The sequence below is a fragment of the Sinocyclocheilus anshuiensis genome, unplaced genomic scaffold, assembly GCF_001515605.1.
Source record: "Sinocyclocheilus anshuiensis isolate Anshui unplaced genomic scaffold, SAMN03320099.WGS_v1.1 scaffold465, whole genome shotgun sequence".
NCBI lineage: Eukaryota > Metazoa > Chordata > Actinopteri > Cypriniformes > Cyprinidae > Sinocyclocheilus > Sinocyclocheilus anshuiensis.
Genome location: NW_015539898.1, coordinates 581,066 through 599,092, shown reverse-complemented (window position 1 = coordinate 599,092; position 18,027 = coordinate 581,066). Strand labels below are relative to the sequence as shown.

General features: G+C 35.2%; 3 protein-coding genes across 4 annotated transcripts in view; all 3 read left to right on the top strand.

Annotated features, from left to right (window-relative positions):
* LOC107685996 (phosphorylase b kinase regulatory subunit alpha, liver isoform-like) overlaps positions 1-10,620 on the top strand; it is an 18,097-nt gene extending 7,477 nt beyond the window's left edge. Inside the window, exons 12-31 of the mRNA XM_016482786.1 lie at positions 309-416; positions 640-718; positions 1,706-1,840; positions 1,989-2,098; positions 2,213-2,357; positions 2,449-2,527; positions 2,627-2,760; positions 3,704-3,874; positions 3,963-4,063; positions 4,157-4,290; positions 4,406-4,562; positions 5,289-5,368; positions 5,450-5,528; positions 5,625-5,754; positions 5,835-5,936; positions 6,898-7,016; positions 7,475-7,528; positions 7,993-8,220; positions 8,804-9,004; positions 10,606-10,620. Coding sequence (XP_016338272.1) covers positions 309-416; positions 640-718; positions 1,706-1,840; positions 1,989-2,098; positions 2,213-2,357; positions 2,449-2,527; positions 2,627-2,760; positions 3,704-3,874; positions 3,963-4,063; positions 4,157-4,290; positions 4,406-4,562; positions 5,289-5,368; positions 5,450-5,528; positions 5,625-5,754; positions 5,835-5,936; positions 6,898-7,016; positions 7,475-7,528; positions 7,993-8,220; positions 8,804-9,004; positions 10,606-10,620 — 2,361 coding nt within the window. The remainder of the gene's footprint in view (positions 1-308; positions 417-639; positions 719-1,705; positions 1,841-1,988; positions 2,099-2,212; positions 2,358-2,448; positions 2,528-2,626; positions 2,761-3,703; positions 3,875-3,962; positions 4,064-4,156; positions 4,291-4,405; positions 4,563-5,288; positions 5,369-5,449; positions 5,529-5,624; positions 5,755-5,834; positions 5,937-6,897; positions 7,017-7,474; positions 7,529-7,992; positions 8,221-8,803; positions 9,005-10,605) is intronic.
* Positions 10,621-10,730: 110 nt separating this feature from the next.
* Positions 10,731-14,989, top strand: LOC107685995 (uncharacterized). The gene is made up of 3 exons (XM_016482785.1): positions 10,731-10,750; positions 10,876-10,989; positions 13,869-14,989. Exons 1-3 carry the CDS (start codon positions 10,731-10,733, stop codon positions 14,545-14,547), a joined length of 813 nt encoding a protein of 270 aa, XP_016338271.1. The 3' UTR covers positions 14,548-14,989.
* Positions 14,990-16,059: 1,070 nt separating this feature from the next.
* Positions 16,060-18,027, top strand: part of LOC107686003 (neurexophilin-2-like) — a 5,278-nt gene continuing 3,310 nt past the window's right edge. Inside the window, exons 1-2 of one of the 2 annotated variants that reach the window (XM_016482793.1) lie at positions 16,060-16,673; positions 17,277-17,398. In XM_016482793.1, the coding sequence (XP_016338279.1) occupies positions 17,348-17,398 (51 nt within the window). In that variant the 5' untranslated portion in view covers positions 16,060-16,673; positions 17,277-17,347. Of the gene's footprint in view, positions 16,674-17,261; positions 17,399-18,027 lie in introns of both variants that reach the window. The other variant, XM_016482794.1, reaches the window with a different exon arrangement.

Sequence of the window (18,027 nt, the reverse complement as noted above, 5' to 3'; positions counted from 1 at the left end):
TGTGTGTGCACTTGGATGGGTTAAATGCAGAGCACAAATTCAGAGTATGGGACACCATACTTGGCTACACGTCACACCACTTTCACTTTCATTTTTTCATCTCAAATATTCAAATATTCCTTTCATTTATCTCAAATATTTTGTGTGTAAAAACACAGTCGTGCATAAAATGTGTACTAAATGATGCCAGTTCTGAAACATTAATTCATGTTGAATGGGTGTTTGCACTCTGCCCAGTAACTGACATAAACAATTCTGTGTAAAATGTTTTAATCTGTTGCTCATCTGTGCATTTATTTCTTGTTCAGGTTGAGGAGGAGTACAGAAACCCTCGCTCTGTGGAGCGTGTGGTCGCTGGCCAGCTCCCACACATGTGGGGCCAGTCTTTGTATATCCTGGCCTGTCTGCTGGCAGAGGTACTAGATCCTGGATCCACTTTCATATGAAATGTTATATGTAATCAGCAAATTAATGAGATATGATGTCAGGTGTTGAAGCACTACCTTTGGTATCTTTGTTGATTATGTGCACATGGGAAATGTCAAAATAGAGTAGTCCCAGTGTTTCTTGTGCAGTTCTTTGTGTTTTATCTATTCTGCTCCTTTTACTTATATCTGACAAATGATTCATTTTAATTAGGGATTTCTGGCCCCTGGAGAGATTGATCCTCTGAATAGGCGATTTTCTAAAGAATTCAAGCCAGATGTTGTTGTTCAAGGTTTGTGAATATTATTTCTTTAGGTTTTGCTATATTTAGACACAGACCTTAAATTATGTTATCACCTTTTGAATTTCTGTAATTTATGGGAAAAGGATATCCGATATGCCAGATTTTTAGAAATATGTTTTGGTCAAACTCAGGCACTTAAGCTTTTTTAATTACTGTATAACTTGATAACTTACACAATAGTTTTACAACAAAATTAATAAGATATAAAGTGCTACTAGAAGATATTAAGGAAATAAACAGATAAAGGGCAAAGGTTGCTCTTTAAGGGAGTGACAATTGGGTCATGTGAGAGTTAACTTTCTGTATGATAACATCTGTATGATAATATCTAACAATGTGAACAATGATCAACGTGTTTGAGACAAATATATATATATATATATTAGTGCTATCCAAAATAAAAGTTTTTGTTTATATAATATATGTGTGTATACTGTGTATATTTATCATGTATATATTTACATTTACATTTACATTTAGTCATTTAGCAGACGCTTTTATCCAAGGACAATGAGGACAATAAAAGCAGTCAAAACTAACAAAAGAGCAACAATATATAAGTGCAAATGGCAAGTCTCGGTTAGCCTAACGCAGTACACGTAGCAATATATAAATGCAAACACATGCGTGTATATATTTATGAAAAATATATTATATTTATATGTTAAATATATTCATATATAATATAGCACATGTGATATATGATTATGATACAATAAAAAACTGTATTGTATCGTATGATTTCCATCTATAAAAGGTGTGAGTTTAATATTGTATTAGTATTTAATATTTTATATTAGGGCAAATTAAAATCTACCACATAGTAGGAATGACTCAGCTGGTTGCTTTGGGCTGAAGCCCATTTAAGGAGCAGGTTCAATTCATTATTAAGCTCAATTTTGAATTTGATCTTGACTCTATAATTTGCTGAATAGAGCAAACTGACCTTTTGCCAGCTCTATTTGTTCTGTTTAGTGAGTGTAGTGGCTGAGTCAGTGCAGATCCAGCAGCTGCTGAGGGATCAAGGGATTGAGGTTCAGACCGTCTCTGATGTTTCGCCCATCCGGGTCATGCCAGCTCGCATCCTGAGCCACATTTACGTGAAACTGGGTAAGTGATCCAGATCCACCATGACTAACAGGACAGAGGCAGGCAGAGTAAACAAAGGCTACATCTGTAAAACTGCATTTAGAAGAAAGTCTTTAAGATTCTTGGATACAAAATTGAATTCAAACCAGTTCCTTTTTCCATTGCACAGGTAACTGTAAAAAACTGAATCTGAGTGGGCGACCATACAGGCACATCGGTGTCTTGGGAACTTCAAAGTTTTATGAGATCAGAAATGGTACTTACACATTCACTCCACAGGTAAATAAAAATGACCTCACATGCAAGTCTTTTATAGTAGAAGAACTACTCTACAGTCAGACTACAAAAAAAGAAATGTAAAAAACTTTATAACAATATATATTTTTCCCATAGTTCATTGACCAGCATCACTTCTACTTGGCTCTGGATAACCACATGATTGTGGAGATGTTGCGTACAGAGCTTACTTATCTCTCATCCTGCTGGCGGATGACTGGAAGACCTACCCTCACATTCCCTATCACACAGAGCATGCTGGGTAAAACTTCTTGTTCGATGGTACCGTCTGAATATATTGTAATATGCACAGGCTAATATTAACAGTTTCTTTGTTTCTGTTATTGGGCTAGTTGAGGATGGTGACAGTATTGACCCCTGTATCCTCTCTACCCTCCGGAAGCTTCAAGATGGCTACTTTGCAGGTGCAAGGTCAGAAAAATTGTGACAGTAATAATTAAAAGAGCCATAGTATGATTTTTAAGGCACAAAGATGATTTATTTGATACCACAAATCCCTTTGCTCTTTAGGGTGCAGATGGCAAACCTCTCCTCATTCCTCACCACCTCCTTCCACACCCAGCTCAGCTTCTTAGATGCAGACTCTGAAGAGAATCTGCTAGAGGAATACGAAGAGGAGGAGGAAGAGAGTTTTGGGCCCTCAGGTATCCCTACTGACTCGCATACAGCTGTTTTGGGAAGTGTTTCTCCCCCCAAAAATAAATATATACATAGCCACTGAAAAGACCACATTAAGTGTTGGTGATTCAAGGTTGGTTTATGCTGGTTAGTGTTGGTCAAGCTGATGGACCAGCATATTGCTCAATATTTCTGTACCATATCAGTAGTGTTGTTATTGTTAACTAAACTATTACAATTGAAATAAATTTGAAATAAAATAAAATATACATATATTGGCTGAAAACAAAAGAAAGGTAAATAAAAATGAGAAATATTGCATTGGTAACTAAATAAAATAAAATAAGTTGAATTAGAAGAACTGAAAGTACTGAATTTAAACTGAAATAAAAATAAAATGAAGCTAAATATAACAATACAAAACTAATAAAAATAAGAAAAATACATTTCATGACAAATTATCAACGTTAAAATCAAAAATATAAAAATAAAAGCTAATTCAAAATATAAATCAATACTATATGAATCTATAATAGCATAAAACTAATATTAAAATAACACTGTATATCAGTTATCTACTGATTTTAGAGATTTGTTTTTGCATTTAAATCACCTACACAAAGTTAATCTAATAGCACTGTTAAATGTAATCTTTAGCAAATCTCAAAGTGAATATCCACTTTTCATACGGTACATTATGGTGATGCCTAAATTCACTTGTAACATTTAATATGATTGATTTAAGTTTTCAGTATTTTATTTTGAATTAATTTATTTAGGATAGAGTAGAATTTTAATAATCATTATCGTCCAGAATTTAAATATCGGTGCATCTCTATTCTTGATCCTGTTGGTTAAAGCTAGTTAATAAGTCTATTGGGGACACCATCATCCTAAATATAACATATGCACATATGCACAATACTCCACATGAACTAAGATGATATGTGCTGGTTTGTTTTCCCGCAGGAGGTTCTGGAGACATGTTTGACCAGTATCTCACAGATCTGTTGCACAGCACTGCTACAAAATGCCATCTACCTCCCATCCAGAGGGGGCAGCATCACGTTTTCAGTGCTGAACACACCACCAGGGACATCCTTTCTTTCATGGCCCAGGTTCAGGGCCACAACATGCCCAGTAAGCCCTCAGGGTTTATCTTTAATAAGTGGATTTCATGCTTTCTTTTAGAGGATGGCTAGCCATCTCATTCCATTATGTTTTTCAGAGGCTTCCATGTATTTGCCTGTTGCCCCCATCATGAGCAAACACAGGAAGTCTCTGAACCTGCTGGATGTTCCTCAGCACAGTGTTTCTCATCACACCAAGGCAAGTCTCCACACTCCCACATAAAGTGAATAAATGAAATAAATGGCCCATAGTTTTGATTTATGTCTGTTTTTGTCTGCAAACACACACTAGGTCGATAGCGTTGACCTGCACTTGCCACATGATTCTCATGGGAACACAGACTTTGCCTATCTGGTCAATCAGCTAAAGCATTGTCCAAGCCTTCAGGACCAGGCAGATATCCTCTATGTCCTCTATGCTATGAAGTGAGAAAAAGTGACTGTATATATCCATTATAATTTATTTTATAATTCATTTTTAATCTAAGTCTAAAAATCAATCATTAAATCATTCTCCTCCCTGGTGTATGTGTGTGTTTAGGGGTCCGGATTGGGTAGTAAATCTGTCAGGACAAGGTGAGGTGACTGTTCGCTCCCTGCTGGAGGAGCTGTATGTTCGGGCGGGAGCGTTTAAGGAATGGGGCCTCATCCGCTACATTTCAGGCATCCTGAAGAAGAGGGTGGAAGTTCTTGCTGAGGTGAGACCCCATATCTATCAATGATTGTTTCATCAACAACAGGCACATTTATGCTTCTTTGTTGATTTTTTTTATAATTAAAATGTACATATTCAGAATTTTGAAATTTTAAAACTTTGTTACACTATGATTCAGAAGTGTGGAGTCGTAAGAATTGCAAATGTTTTTAAATGTCTCATATACTCACCAAGGTTGCATTCTGCATAAATGTAATTTATTTCTGTGATGACAAAGCTGAATTTTCAGCATCATTACATCATTATGATCCTTTAGAAATCATTCTGATATGCTGATTTGCTGCTCAAGAATATTTCTTATTATTATCAATGTTGAAAACATTTGGGCCGCTTAATATATTTGTGGAAACCATTATACTTTTCTAAGGATTTTTTTTTTTGTTGATGAATTGAAAGTTAAAAAAAAAAACATTTAACAATAGAACATTTATTTAAAAACAGAAATCTTTTTTTTTCTTTGCAGTAATTTTTGAAGTCTCATCAAAACTTGGAAATTATTTATTTTTTACAACTTTTCCAGACTTTTCCAACTTTAATCCTAAATTAAGAAAATTGTCTTAAAATATACATTATTATATTTCTAAAACTGTAATAATCTTAACAAAGAGTAAAAATTATGTATATAAGTTAAGCCTCAGGGGCAACAGTTATGCCTTTAATTTTTATTTATTTATTTATTTTTGCTTTTTGTTTGTTTGTATGCACTTAGTCCTGCACAGATCTGATCTCCCATCATAAACAGCTGACAGTGGGTCTTCCTCCTGAGCCCAGAGAGAAGGTCATCACAGTGTGAGTGTCTTTAGTCATTCATTTTTATAAAGCAATAATTTTAATATTCTCCTTTTACTTCACCAATTCATTTATTTTTAGTCCTCTTCCTCCCGAGGAACTGATTAGCTTGATTTATGAGGCCAGTGGACAAGACATTAGCATTGCTGTCCTCACACAGGTAGTGCAAATTTTAAGCCTTACATTAAAGTTATGTTGCTATTTTTCATTTAGCATTAAGTAAAATTTATCCCACTTATTAAACTTCTGAACTCAGGAGATCATGGTGTATCTGGCCATGTATGTGCGCTCTCAGCCGTCTCTGTTTGGAGACATGCTGCGTCTGCGCATCGGACTCATCATGCAAGTAATGGCTACAGAACTTGCTCGCAGTTTACACTGCTCAGGTACAGCCAATCAGAGTTTTGGTTTTAGAATGCCACTCTTTTCATTCAGTGCAATAAATTTGTCCATATGATGTCTACAGGTGAGGAGGCGTCAGAGAGCCTGATGAGCCTCAGTCCTTTTGACATGAAGAATCTCTTACATCACATCCTGAGTGGGAAAGAGTTTGGTGTAGAGAGGAGTAGTGAGTATCAGTCAGCCTTAGTTTTCAAGCTCTTTAGTCCAGTGAGTATTTTTGGGGTATTATTATGAGTATTATTATTATTATTATTAAACATACACAAGGTATAGTGACATAATGGGAACCTGCTGTTTCAAATGATTATATATATATATATATAACAAAGAGTGAAAAATTGAAGGGGGTCTGAATACTTTCCGTACCCACTGTATATATATATATATATATATATCTGGGGCATTGCCGCCAAGGATGCAAGGGAGAAAAATTTGTAGTACAAAAATAAAACATTGCCAATATTACACAATATAACATTAAAAAGTGTATAAATCACTAGTTTTTTTACTAAAGAAACATTGTCCAACAGCAACACCAGCAGGTAAAGTAAAAAATTCAAAAATAGTCAAAAGTTAACTATTAAAAAGAATAGCTTAACATAAGTTCACAAATAAAATACATTGTTTAAATTGTTACTGCCTTTAGTTATTATTTTGGAATATAATAACATTTTGGAATATAAGCATTTGTAAAATGCTTAAAAACACTAACTTGATGAGATTCATACTTGTATGAATTATATAAATAGAATATTGATTACATTGTTAATATAAAAATATAAAATCGATTTTTTTTTCTTCTTTTTCTGATGGTGTAAGTAATGTTTACATTTGAAAAAAAAAAAAAAACTTTGAGGACTTTGCCTCCTCATTTCGAAACACCACTGCATACCACTGCTATCTACATATACTTATACCGACCTATAGAAACATTTCCTGAAATATTATTTCAGAAAATCAGTATCATAGTATAGACACACACGCACACACACACACACACACACACACACACACACACACACACACACACACACAATTTATACTCCTATTCAAAAACAGGCATGTTGCTACTCTTGTGATCTCTTGTGTGAGCTGTTCTTCATTAATCGCTCTATATTATGTGAAAGTGCGTCCGATTCAGTCTTCAGCGACCAGTCCCGCCATCTCCATCCATGAGCTTGGACATACAGGGGCCACCAAGACAGAGCGTACGGGCATCAGAAAGCTCAAGACTGAAATCAAACAGGTGGAGTGAAAAAAGAGAAATGTCTGTCATTTATTTTTGTGTTTCAAAAATTGTGAAATATTTACTTACTGTTCAATTTAAATATAAATTTCTTCACTACTGTACCTTAAATGACATTTATATTATTTTGTTTTCAGCTTGATGACTCCAGACCCATAAGTGTGGGTTGAGTTTGTAATATTGGCATGCTGTGCTTAATACTTAAGAGTAGCTTTTTTGTGCAGAGCCCATTCTGTCTAGAGGTCACAGCACATTTGTCTAGACCATGAAACCAGTATTAGCATGAAAATTTTGAGTAATATTCAGTTTGCCCATATCATACACATCTTTTTCAGTCATATGAAGCATATTTTTGACTGTGAGTCTCTGAATGATGCCTCAACTGTTCGTTCATCTGAAATACCTTCCATTTTAATTTCAATTTTAAATGTTTGTATGTTCTGCTTTTATTCTCATAGATATTTACCAGCAGTCATTCCATCAGCAGTAATTTCACATCCCCTCGTTCCACGGTAACTTACAGAAAAACCTACCAAAACCCTCTCCACTAACACCTGCTCTCCACTATGTCAAATACTACTTTTTACAGTTTAGAAGATTAAAAATCAATTTAACTTGGAGGGGTGAATTCAGCCCGTTGGTTCTCAATAAATAAAAACGTTTTTTTCAGTGCCTCAGATTAGTTGACTGATTTGAAATGGGACAAACTTCCAGCCATAACAGCCAATTAAGATTTCTAACGTGTCACAAGTCAGTCTTGTCTTGTTGTGGTCATTTCACTCTCTTAGCATGGGCTGGCATTGTAACATCTTAACTGTGTTTGTCTTAGTTTCTGCTTACTAAACCTGAAGAAGCATGCTTTTAAGTGTGTTATATGTGCTGATAAGTGTTGTCACTGTAAAGCTGACATCCCACTAGTCAGATTTTCAGCTCATATCTTAATGATATACTGATGTAAATGTGTGCGTGTCTGTAGCGATGCAGCAGCCCCTCCACTCCCAGCGGGATCCTGTCTCCGACCGGTGCAGATGACTCACACCTGCAGTGGGAGGAACGCCAGGGCCAGTGGCTGAGGAGACGCAGACTGGATGGGGCCATAAACAGGGTGCCCATGGGCTTCTACCAGAAGGTCTGGAAGATTCTCCAGAAATGTCACGGCCTCTCCATTGCCGGATACGTCTTGCCTTCCTCCACCACCCGTGAGGTGCATCCACCTGCACACATACACATTTGTTCAGCAAGGATGCATTAAATTTATCGAAAGTGACAGTAAAGTATTTTACATTGTTACAAAAAAATCTCTTTCAAATAAATGCTGCTCTTTTGAACTTTCTGTTTATCAAAGAATCTTGAAAAAATGCATCACAATTTCAACAAAAATATTAAGCAGCACGACTGTTTTCAAGATTGCTAATTATAAGAAATGTTTCTTGAGAGAATGATTTCAGAAGGATAATATAACACTGAAACTTGTAGCAATGGTGAGCTCTGCCATCACAGGAATAAATTACATTTTAAAATACATTCAAATAGAGAAAGATACTTTAAATTGTATTTATTTTTCCACAATATTATTGTACTTTTTGTACAGAATTTTTGGAAAAATAAATGCAGCCTTGGCGAGCATAAAAGACTTCTTTCAAAAGCATAAAAAAATAATAATAATAATGTCAATGTATTCATATTGATCTGCTGTATTGCTATATTATATTACGTTGAACCTTAAACTTGGAATTTTCCTTTAAATACCCGTAATCATGGACTGTTGTCTGTGTGTATTATTGTAGATGACAGAAGGAGAGATCAAGTTCGCAGTGCACGTGGAGTCTGTACTGAATCATGTCCCACAGCCTGAGTACAGACAGCTGCTGGTGGAGGCCATTATGGTGTTGACCCTTGTAGCTGACATGGAGATTCCCAGTATTGGGGGAATTATTCACATCGACCGCATTGTCCACATGGCCAATGATCTCTTGCAACAGGATCAGGTATCATCATGCCTTTTTATATGTTACATATGATGCTCATAATATGTAGCTTGGTATGTGTTCGCATGTATTTACATTTATATAAGCAGGTGTGCTTGTTCTTTATTATTACGATTTTGTCATCAAAACTATGATATAGCACAAATGGAATTATGGGAATTATGTACTGCTGAAATTAGTTAGTCATAAAACAAACTGCGATTTAGTCATTGATGGCTGTTGTTTTCAGGGCATATTACCACTACCTCACTAACTTTCCTCCAAGACAAGAGTCAGGCTGCTACAGTGAGGTAGAAATCACTTTAATAAGTCAAAAAAACATCGCCTAGAGGAGGTATTTTGCTTAGTAACTTGGATATGATGTTGTTTGATAAGTATAAAAAGTAACTAAGTAACGTAATTATGTACGAGTAACGCAATATTGTAATGCACTTTTAAAGGTAACTTTTTACCCAACACTGGTTTCTGTCCTATCAACCCGCGACAGCTGCAAGTGACAGGGAATTCTATTTTTGAAACAGTTTCTATTTTCTTCAATGTCGCAGCTGGAACAACATACAAACTATGACAGTGATGATTACTCAGTACATCATTACTCGGGTAATGATTATATGATTTATTCAATGTTTAATAATCTGAGTTTGAATATTATTTTGCGTGATCTTTATAGCCATAGTGAAAGCAACAATAGATATTTTACCTCAGATCTTGAAAATAAATTAAAGCAAACTTGTACGTTAAAACTGTAAACTCACTGCGAACCAACATGTGTATTCCGTAACAAAGATATCAGTCACTCACTCACTCACTCACTCACTCAAAACTGTTCAGTCCATTCACATTTGAATCATCTATTTTCTGTGTCCACTTTTCTTTTCTACACACTTGACATGTTTTGCTGTCACATCGTATGTACAGTGGACGCTCACATATTTGAATCGATTTTCAACCGGCTCGCAGTTAATCGTTACATCCCTATGACAAAGCATTGCAAATCATTTGAACGTTGTGTCATTACGTTATAAATAGAACTAGTCAGCAGTTTACTGTCGGGGATTTGTCGTGTCGCGCCGCATCCAAGGCAGCATCAATACAAGTTCTCTTGTATTTTATTGCGTCGCGCCGCACCGCTTGCGTCCGGTGTAGACACGATGCAAGTTAATGTAGCTTTCTGATACTGTGTTTGAATTTTCATGCCACATTATTTGAAATTAGCACGGGCCAAACTTTTTTCTCTCGCCTATTGAGGAACCCTGATTTACAGTATAAAGAATGGTCAAGAAATGTCCAAAGAGTCTTAAAGGACAAGATCGTTGAAGTTTTCCTACCTTTTTGGCAATATGAGGAAATTTCAGAAACCATATTTCTCGGTTTTCTGTAGTTATGTGGCACTGATTTGAACCATTGTGCTGTGCTGAAAATGCTTTACCTAATTTGGTGTTCCTGGTTAAAAATGAACAGCCTTTTAAAAATTGCTTGTAAATCTGTCATTTTACTTGATCATCACCAAATCTTAGATTCAATCTGTTTGATTGAATCCAAGTAATAATATAGCATAGCATTAAAAAAATGTATAAAGAAATGTTTGTTTTTTTTCGTAGACCCGTCATTTTTGACCGGGAACACCACAAGTGTAACAAGATGGGGAAGAAAAATCACAAAAAGTTTTAGTCCAATATGATAATATTAGCATTTTCATGAAAAAGAAAATCCTCTCTGGGTCAAAATGACTGGAGCACAACATGAGTACCCTTTTTACTGCATAGATAGCCAAGTTTTATTACAAGCCAATCTTGCCAGCGGTGAATTACTGCTTTAATAATCATATGTTAATTAGGTTGGATGTGAATTATGTGAATGTTGATCTTCAGATTATTGTGGACAAGCCTGAGTCGGATCAGGAAGCTGTTAGCAGGAGGCTCTGATTCTGCAGTCTTCAACAGAATTCAAGCAAACTGCTCCAGACCTCATGTGTTTCTGCAGAGGTGAGCCAGTGTCATTCATTATCAGAATTAATGCTGCTTTTACGTGCTATCGGAATTATTGTAAATATGAGTTTACTAGTCAGAAATTAGACATGAACAGCCTTTCTAGTCATATTTACAACTGGGAAACTCTGGGATAATTTTGATACCCAAGTTTCCGAGTTGGGCGAGCCATAAAATTTAAATGTGGCGGAGGAGAGAAGCACAGCAGTAGTACCGTAAAGATTTATTCGTTTTTCTCACAACATCTTTATTGCTTTCTCCTGCCATTACAGTCATGTATATTTAAATATATAAATAACCATTTGATGCTTATTGTATGTATTGAACACCGTGAAAATAGCATTTATTTGACCAAAATTTAGGAATCGACATCCAGCTGAATATCTAGATAGTGCTGTGAATGTTTATATGATTACCAATGAATGGGGCGCTACATTTTATTCAAAACCTGTTGGATATAGACTAAATATCTTCTAATCAATACCTTTTGGCTTTAATAAGATTTCCCCAAGAAACAGGCAAGAATGAATAGGCTGTCCACCATGATTTCTGTTCTTTCTGACAACAAAGCACTTGAACACGACAAACTCATAAGAAGTGGGAAGTAGGACATTTCCGATAACATGTGAAGGCAGCATTACCCCATAACGGAGTTGAAAACAGGCTAAGACTTCATTTTTGTCCACTTCATCGATGGTGGTCTATTTTTGTCTGTTTTCCATTCATTTTGTGTGTTTTTTGTTTTGTTTTTTTGAGAATACAACAATCTCCCCCATCACAGTCTCGCCAGACTGTGGTTTGAAGTAGGGAGGTCGAGGAAAGGCACGGGCCGGTGCATATTTTTTGAGAATGGATGAACTTTGATTCTTATTCGGGCTGGGAGGTTGTTTTTTTGAGGGGAAACTGTCCCTTAAAATTGTCGCCTGATTTGGCCTAGTATTCTTTTAGTTTGAGGAATACGAAGTTTTTGGTCTTGACTTGGTGCAGGCCAGCGAATCAAGCTAGTAGCTTGATAATCCTGGTCTGGCATCGCATTCCCTCCTAAATCTATTTGTTTGGTAAAGTAAAGATATTGTTACGATGGTTATAGCTTAATAAAGTTTGTTAGACTATGCTCCTATTGGCTTTGTTTTGTTCCCTTCTAAGAGATTAGCCTATTGGGCATTGGTCACAAGGGTTGGGAAGGCTAGATTTCAGGTCCATAAAATTAAACATAACATAACACATAACAAATGAAAAAAAATATATAATCAATCTGTCAAAAATACTATTATAAACTAGGTTAGTGGATAATTCAGCAGCAAAAGTTACTCTAGAAAAATCATGAGTGCACAAGTTTTGAACTCTAAACATTTGATGAAAATATTGTTTAGTGGGGAACAAATAAAAGTGAATAAGTATAGGACTAAATCTGGTAAAATGTTACACATTGCTCTTTGTGTTGTTGAAAAAACATTTTTTTTGTGGATACTGCAATACATTATTTTTAGGGTTCTTTGATGAATAGAAATTTCAAAATAATAGCATTTAGAATCATTTGAAATAGAAATCGTTTGTAACATTATAAATGTCTGTACTGTCACGTTTCTTAAAAAAATTAAATCTTATTGACTATGAATTTTGAACTGTAGTGTACATAAGTGGAACAAAATAGCATTAAATTTCTGTAGTAATTTGTTTTATTATATTCATGAGTGCCTTTGCAAGGTGGTTTGATTAAATTCTGTAGCTATTATTTCTATCGGACACTGAAGATGCTGCTGCTCATTATACCGGCAAATTGTGAAAATCAAGTGAGCTGCATATCAGGGTCCACAAGCGCATCACTTTAACTGTCTGTGCACATTCCAACAATTTCTCATTTCAGTTTGATTTAGAGTTCGCAAAGTGACTAAAAATGACAAATAACTGTTTTTATATTAGCACAATGTATCTTAAAGGGTTAGTTCACCCCAAAATGAAAATTCTGTCATTAATTACTCACCCTCATGTTGTTCCAAACCCGTAAGACCTTTGTTCATCTTCGGAACACAAATTAAGATATTTTTGATTAAATGTGAGAGCTCTCAGACCCTGCATAGACAGCAACGCATCTGTAATGTTCCCAGGTCCAGAAACGTAGTAAGGACATCAGTAAAATAGTCCATGTGACATCAGTGGCTCAACTTCATCGGTAAAACAGTCCATGTGACATCAGTGGCTCAACTTCAGTTTTGCGAAGCTACGAGAATACTTTTTGAGCGCAAAGAAAACAAACAATAACACAATTTATTTAACAATTCTTCTCCCCCGAGTTACGTCTTCCGCCATTTTGGAGAGTACCCAAGAGCGTAATCAACGTAATCAGTGTTGTTTACGTTCGGAGGAGAAAGCACGCGCATGAACGTAATCTGCGTAATCAGCGTTGTTTATGCTTAGGGGAAAGTGTGCGTATGTGTTGTGATACTCTAAAATGGCAGAAGACGTAACTCGGGGGAGAAGAATTGTTGAATAAATTATTTTTGTTTTCTTTGCGCTCAAAAAGTATTCGCGTAGCTTCGCAAAACTGAAGTTGAGCCACTGATGTCACATGGACTATTTTACTGATGTCCTTACTACGTTTCTGGACCTGGGAACATTACAGATGCGTTGCTGTCTATGCAGGGTCTGAGAGCTCTCACATTTCATCAAAAATATCTTAATTTGTGTTCTGAAGATGAACAAAGGTCTTACGGGTTTGGAACAACATGAGGGTGAGTAATTAATGACAGAATTTTCATTTTTCGGGTGACCTATCCCTTTAAAATTGTAATATTCAAAGAAAGATGAAATATACTCCAGTATTATGCATATATATATATATTTAGTAAAATATTTTTTTATATGCATATATTTAGGAATTTGCGTCGATGCAAGGATCTGCTCTCCGTTCAGACCAACCTGTCCATTACCAAAGCCAAACCACGGCATCGTAAGAGGTCACGATCTGTGGTCTGGCCGCCCGTTGCTGGCTGGCGATTTTCTGTGAAAAGGAAGCCTTCCTTGAACAGCACATTATCTCAGCAGCTTTATCCACTCGACCTTAGTGTCCGTGTGAAGCAGAAGGACAAACTTCTTGTAGATGACAAGATTTCAAGATTAAATGCAGATTTGAAGCAGAACTCGGATGTCTCTAGCAAACAGAGGACGACTAATGTCCGGAGTAAATCAAACAAGCAGGAAGTGTCTGATGGCATAGACGGAACGCGGCGGGTGCTGAAGTTTGATGACACCCCTGAAACTGTTGCTGTGGAAACTGCGGAACAGAGGAAAAGCCCTCGGCAGAAGCACAACCGTGGAGAGATTCGTGAAGCTCAGAATGGTTTCCAGAATGAGCAGCAGGAAGAGATTTCTGAGGATTCGGATGGGTTCAGGACGCCCACAGATCTGTTCAGCGTGAAGCCCAAGATTAAACGAGGGAACCAGAAGAAAGTCTCTGCCTCTGGTAAACCTGCCGTACAGAAGCCCAACTTCATGTCCATGTTAGCCACACTGGTGAAGAATCAGAACCAGATTATTAAGGAATCCTGCAAATGAGTCTCTTGAAATTTTGTAATTCTGTTAGTCATTCAAGTTTTGCTAATTCTGTTAATAGATCTCATCTCTGACAAAAGTCTGCTGATGTTTATTTATTGTTCATTTGTTTGTGTTCTAACGTTAGCATTTGCATGAGTAAATACGTCTTGCATTAAATGATCAGTTTGTTTGTGTATGCTGTTAACTCCACGGTGGCTTGAACTGCAGTTACTGTAATAACCACAGAGCGGAGCTGTTTCCAAACAAACTTGCATATCTTCACTCGCTATATTCAGTCTTTAGTTTCTTAAACCATTTTTAATTATTACAATATATGACTTAAAAAAAAATAGACTTTCTCACACTTTTATCACATTAACTTAACATGATGTTTTGACATCTATGAGTCTGTACATAATGCAGGACTTCCTGTTTTTCAGTAGATCAGGGACATTTTTTTTTATCTCACACTAGATTTAAATGTCCTTCAGAGTCAGCAATACATAAACTATATATATATATATATATAAATAATATAAATATAAATTATATATATATAATACAGAATATAAACATAAATATAATATAAAAAAAATATTTTGAAATTGATGGTTCCATGATGGAAATGTGTGAAAAAAACATTCTTCAAATTATTAAAATATTCTTCACGTTAAGAAAAAAAAAGGTTCTTTGTAGAACTGTTCATTGGAAGGTTCTTTGGGGAACCCAAAATTATTCTATTGCATTGCTGTTTTTGGACACACTAATGGACACATTTGATTGTTAATGATTATTAGACATCTATACCTACCTAATTATTGAGGTTGTGGCTGATGTATTAAATATAATATAATATAATATATAGAAGGTAGAAGGTTTTTGAGACAAAGGATCAAGTATAGAAATGATTTCAATAGCTGTTTTGTTTCAGACATTTTTTGTAAAACCTTCTTGTATTTAAAATTATTTTGTGTGAATTTTATCATCCAAGCCAACATTCTAATATATTTTGTATTAAAATTATTAAATTAAATTATTTTGTATTAGCTGTTGACAATAAAACTACAGTTGTATACATGAAGGCAAGGGTCAACTATGTTATGAAAGGTAGATTTAATTTGTGGTTTTTCATAAAGTTTGGGGGAAGTTGTTATGAGTTAAATTTTATAAACTTGTGCAAATTTATAATTTGTGTGGCAAAGCAATGGTTTGATTTTTGAATATTACTTTTTACATTTTTTTGTTTGTTTTTGACTTACTGTAATTATAACTTAGCCCATAAAATGTAACAAGAAGCCCCAGTAGCACACTATGTAGGGTAAGATAAACGTGCATTCATTTTTATTTTATGTGGATTAAATTTTCAATAGCTTTTTATTACCAAGCCACCCTGAGAAACATTCACTGAATCTTAGACTATCCCAATTAACTATCCCAATATTGAATAAAATAAATAAATAAATATAATACTATGGAAATGTAAAAATTTGATGTGTTATATTTACATAAAATGTATTTTATTTTTGCAGAGTCTCATGATGATAAAATAGCCAAAATGCTTCCGAATAGCACTTTTGTCAATAATAAAAACTGCCCACGAGGCAAGTCTTCTGCTGTTTTAACACTTAGTGGTTTTAAATGGATTTACATACATAAAAAGCTTTAGTGTGATGTGTGCTGTTATTGGTGCTGATGTTAAGGGGTTGGGCTCAGTGACTCCACTGTCACAACCTAAAAGCGCACTGATCCATCACACAACATCAGTTTAGGAAGAGCGAGCGGGCAAGGATGCAGCAAAACCGGACTTTTACCCAGGGCACTGCTTAGAGAGCAGTTTTCTTTTTCTTTTTTTCTTTTGGATGGACAATCACATCCACACATAATCGTGTTAGGATATGTGAGTGTTGCAGAGGAAAGGCATGCAGCCAAATGAGCAGAGCTAAGAGGATTTAATGCAGCTGGACATGAGCCACGCTGAGTAAAGAAGAAGATTATATTGTTTTAATCAAATGCAAAGAAGTTTTTATTGCTGGTCACTTTGAGTTTGGACTGTCGAGGAGCGATGTTTGTCTTCATCTCTTTATGCACTCCGAGCATAAGTATGCTCACCACACAGAGATGTATGGGTTCAACTCTACAGTAAAAGGGTGAGTTATATACTACAATTGATTACTGATTATTACACATAATTTGCTATTAATTAATTTATTTGGTAACGCTTTTGCATTACTTAGTTTGGTGCCCCTATTTCATGTAATATGACTTTATATAACAAAAAATAACTATAAACCTCTTCTCAAAATAATTGCTTGTTCATTAATATTGCTCAGTACTTATTCAGGTACTTGACATTTTAAGCTGTGAAAGCAGTTTCCTGCAGTGTCATTCTATACTCCATTACTAACAACATTACTGTAATTTTATTTAACGTTTTTATGACTTCATTTTATTTGAGAGACTACATGGTGTGTGTAATTTTTAACATTTATTTGTCACACCACAGGGTCTGCAAAAAAAAGTTAAAAGGTTAATAAAATGGTAAAAGCCTAATTAAAGCAGTAAACCAGTTTTATAGCTTTTTACTTTCTGTGTACATTCATATACATTTTAACTGGTTGGCAATGACATGCAAACATAATTATACCGTTACATGAAATAATGTACCTTTTGACCATTTCTTGTTATTTGTTGTTTGTTCTAATTTCCTATATTTCCTCATGTCTTGAGCATGATAGGTTTTGTGTTTTTAGGAATACTGACACGAGACCTTTCCACGGGTGGACCTGATCTTTACTAAGCCAGATCTGGACTCAAAAAACACATGAAGATGTGCCAGTGTTACTCTGCCCTGCTTATGATCTGCTTGCACATGGTATGAGTTTTATTTAAATTGTTTTAATTAAAACTATTATATGTGTATTTGGTTTGACAAAGTTAATGAACCTTTTCTTCTCCCAGGGTGTATTACTTGTGAAAGATGGAAAAAGACACTATGTATTATTATTATTGTTGTTGTTGTTGCAATTAATACTTATCTCTATATACCAGTTGTCTTCACTGTCGTGCTATTTTTTGGAAGTAGTGTAGTATTTGAGAAACAGGTGGGTATGAATTCAAAAACGAATAATTTTCTAATTTTTTAAATAATACATTAATACATTATATTATTATATTATTAATTAATTGTAAAGAGACCAAATTGTTTGTATAATCCAAATATGCCTTTATGCCATGGCATTTTGTCTCATTTCCTCTGTAAATCTTTGAATAATCCAGTTTCCGCATGGCCCTTAATCCATCAGTTTTGCTTATTTCTCATGAGGGGAACAAAATGTGTGTGTGTGATTGTGTTTTTATTTCCAAAGATGAATTTGAATGCATATGAATTGACTTCACAAACCCAACGCAGTTTAATTTAAGACTTTATCCCAGAAACCAGTTTAAACCAGTTTAAGATTACATTACAACCTTGTGATGGCTCCTCTCTCAAGAGACTTTTCT

Bases quoted from the DNA above. Each gene is read 5' to 3' on its own strand.
- LOC107685995 (XM_016482785.1), top strand. From the start codon at position 10,731: ATGACTGGAGCACAACATGA. The intron at 10,751-10,875 runs GTACCCTTTTTA...GTTGATCTTCAG, and splicing joins ATGACTGGAGCACAACATGA to ATTATTGTGGACAAGCCTGA. The intron at 10,990-13,868 runs GTGAGCCAGTGT...GCATATATTTAG, and splicing joins CCTCATGTGTTTCTGCAGAG to GAATTTGCGTCGATGCAAGG.